Source organism: Chanos chanos, chromosome 4 (genome assembly GCF_902362185.1).
Source record: "Chanos chanos chromosome 4, fChaCha1.1, whole genome shotgun sequence".
Lineage (NCBI taxonomy): Eukaryota > Metazoa > Chordata > Actinopteri > Gonorynchiformes > Chanidae > Chanos > Chanos chanos.
Window position 1 is genome coordinate 5,617,565 of NC_044498.1, and position 2,500 is coordinate 5,620,064.

At 42.8% G+C, this 2,500-nt stretch overlaps 1 protein-coding gene across 1 annotated transcript in view; it reads right to left on the minus strand.

The window, feature by feature from the left end:
• Positions 1–2,500, minus strand: part of nbas (NBAS subunit of NRZ tethering complex) — a 135,691-nt gene that overhangs the window by 45,300 nt on the left and 87,891 nt on the right. The window contains exon 47 of the mRNA XM_030771291.1: positions 881–970. Coding sequence (XP_030627151.1) covers positions 881–970 — 90 coding nt within the window. The remainder of the gene's footprint in view (positions 1–880; positions 971–2,500) is intronic.

Below are 2,500 nucleotides of genomic sequence, written 5' to 3' on the forward strand. Positions count from 1 at the left end.
TTACAGGAGGAAGAGCAGGTACATGTCAGTTACAGGAGGAAGAGCAGGTACATGTCAGCGCTTTCTCTCTCAAACTTGTAGAAATGGCAGAACCGTTCTATGCTGCATTAAGGGAGAGAGGGATACCCTGCTCCTCAGACACCGTTACCCTGAATGCCATCCCCCACTGGACGGGCCACCTCACTGACCTCTCGATTCGCTGTCACAGGAAAACAATGTGACGTTTTTCCCCCCGAGACATCGAATTCATTATGTCATTATCACAGGAAAACAAAGTTTCGTTATTTCGTGATAATGACAGAAACAACTCGACATCTCGAGAAGTTAGGGAGGCAAACTCTCTCAATACCTTTAAAACGAGACTAAAGACTTATCTATTTTCTCAAACATATGAATAATATAATTTTGATTTGACTTTGTTATAGATATGTAAAGCCCTTTGAGACTATAAATAGTGACATTGGGCTCTAAATAAACTTACTATTAGTAGTATTATTATTAGTATTATTATCAGTATTATTATTATCATGAGAAAACGGAATCAAAATTAAAATGTAAACTGATGGCATCTTAGGGCTTCCATAATTTTTTCATTGCATTGGTTTCCCAAATAACATTATAGCACAACTGTTGCATCAAAGCAGTGTCAAACCTGGAGTTGTGGCGATTGCAATGCTCTACTCACTGGACATCTTGCTGTGATCTGTCACTGACCGCCAATTGACTAGAATAACACACACACACACACACACACACAAGCACACACACAAGCACACACACACACACACACACACACACAAACACACACACAAGCACACACACAAGCACACACACAAGCACACACACACACACACTCACAAACACACACACACACACTTACCCGTTCTGTACGTTTGTGTGTATGGCCTTCACAATGCCCTCCAAGACTCTCAACGGCTCTGAGTAATCCTTCAGTATTTCTTCATCACCACTGCAACAACATACACACACACACACACACGCACACATGCACACAGAGCAAGAGTGATTCTGTTACTTCTCAAGGGATTTATCTATCTTTCAATGAGTATCTACAAGTGCTTGTGCGTGTGTATGTGTGAGTGTGTGTGTGTGTGTTTTGCACCAAAAGTAAGATTTTCAGTCAGTACACTAAAAGCCTTAATCATTAAGCTTTCCTGTGGTATTCTTCAACTGTTAATATTCCTACAACATTATCCCAACGCTCCCCAAACATTTTTATAGTGTTGAGCAGATTCAGCACCGACCCAGTGTTTCTGCAGTATTCCCCTCCCCTGCCCTACTGCAGCGCTCTCTCTCCATCCCTCTCTCTCTCTCTCTGTGTCTCTCTCTCTCTCTCCATCCCTCTCTCTCTCTAAATCTCTCTGTTTTTCTCTCTCTCTCTCTCTGTTTCTCTCTCTCTCTCTCTCTCTCTCTCTCCCTGTCTGCTGCTCCCGTCTGAGCACGCTCAGAAAGGAGGGCCATTTTTCACACAAAGACAAAAAGAAAGAAAAAAAGATAATTTTCTCCTGACTCATCCGCACCTTATGTCACACACACACACACACACACACACACACACACACACACACACACACACACACACAGAGTAAGGCTAGGGAAGTTGACAATTAAAAAACTCATTCCATTAACAGAACCTGCCCAAAAGCCACAGACGTACTCCCAACACTTAATGAAAGTAAACTCCACAGTGTTTCAGAATATGTCTTCTGTAATACATTCAGTGCTACCAGACTGTACGTCAAACCCTGACACCTGTCAAAGACACTTTATAAACACAAGACACGCTGCCTCAGCTCCCATTACTGTTTTAACAACTAACTGACCAATGGGTAGACACATCTGCACTGTCCACTGCAACCAATCAACAGCCTCAGACACACACACACAAACACACACACAGACAGAGAGAGGGAGAGAGAAAGAGACAAAAAGAAAAAGAGAAAGAGTGACAGAGAGAAAGGGAGAGAAAAAGAGAGAAAGAGAGAGAGAAAGAAAGAGTGACAGAGAGCGAGAGACAGAGACAGAAAGAGAGAGAGACAAAGGGAGATAGAGAGAGAAAGAAGTCTAAGATGAAACAGCTATATTAGTCTGCGGCAATTACACCCATCATGAATCTGCTACTGCAGTGAGCGAGAGAGAGAAAAGCAGAGAGCGAGAGAGAGAGCGAGAGAGGGATTCAGAATATTTTGATGGATGAGGTTTTTATAAATTCTGTCTCTCTCTCCCCCTTTCTCTTGCACAGGCCATCTCTTCTAAGCTGACTACAGATGAGATTAGTGACTGCTGCAAACCAGCAGCATGTCATTTAGAAAGTAGCTGATTGGTTAACTGCATGCGTGATAGGAGCTATGCAAGAATGTGATTGGTCATTACTCTGTATGCATGAACGGCTAGATGTAAATCTGATTGGTCGACGCTATATAAGGTGCTGATTCGCGACGAGCTGATTGGTTGGTTTCTGTTGCACATGGCTTGGAGC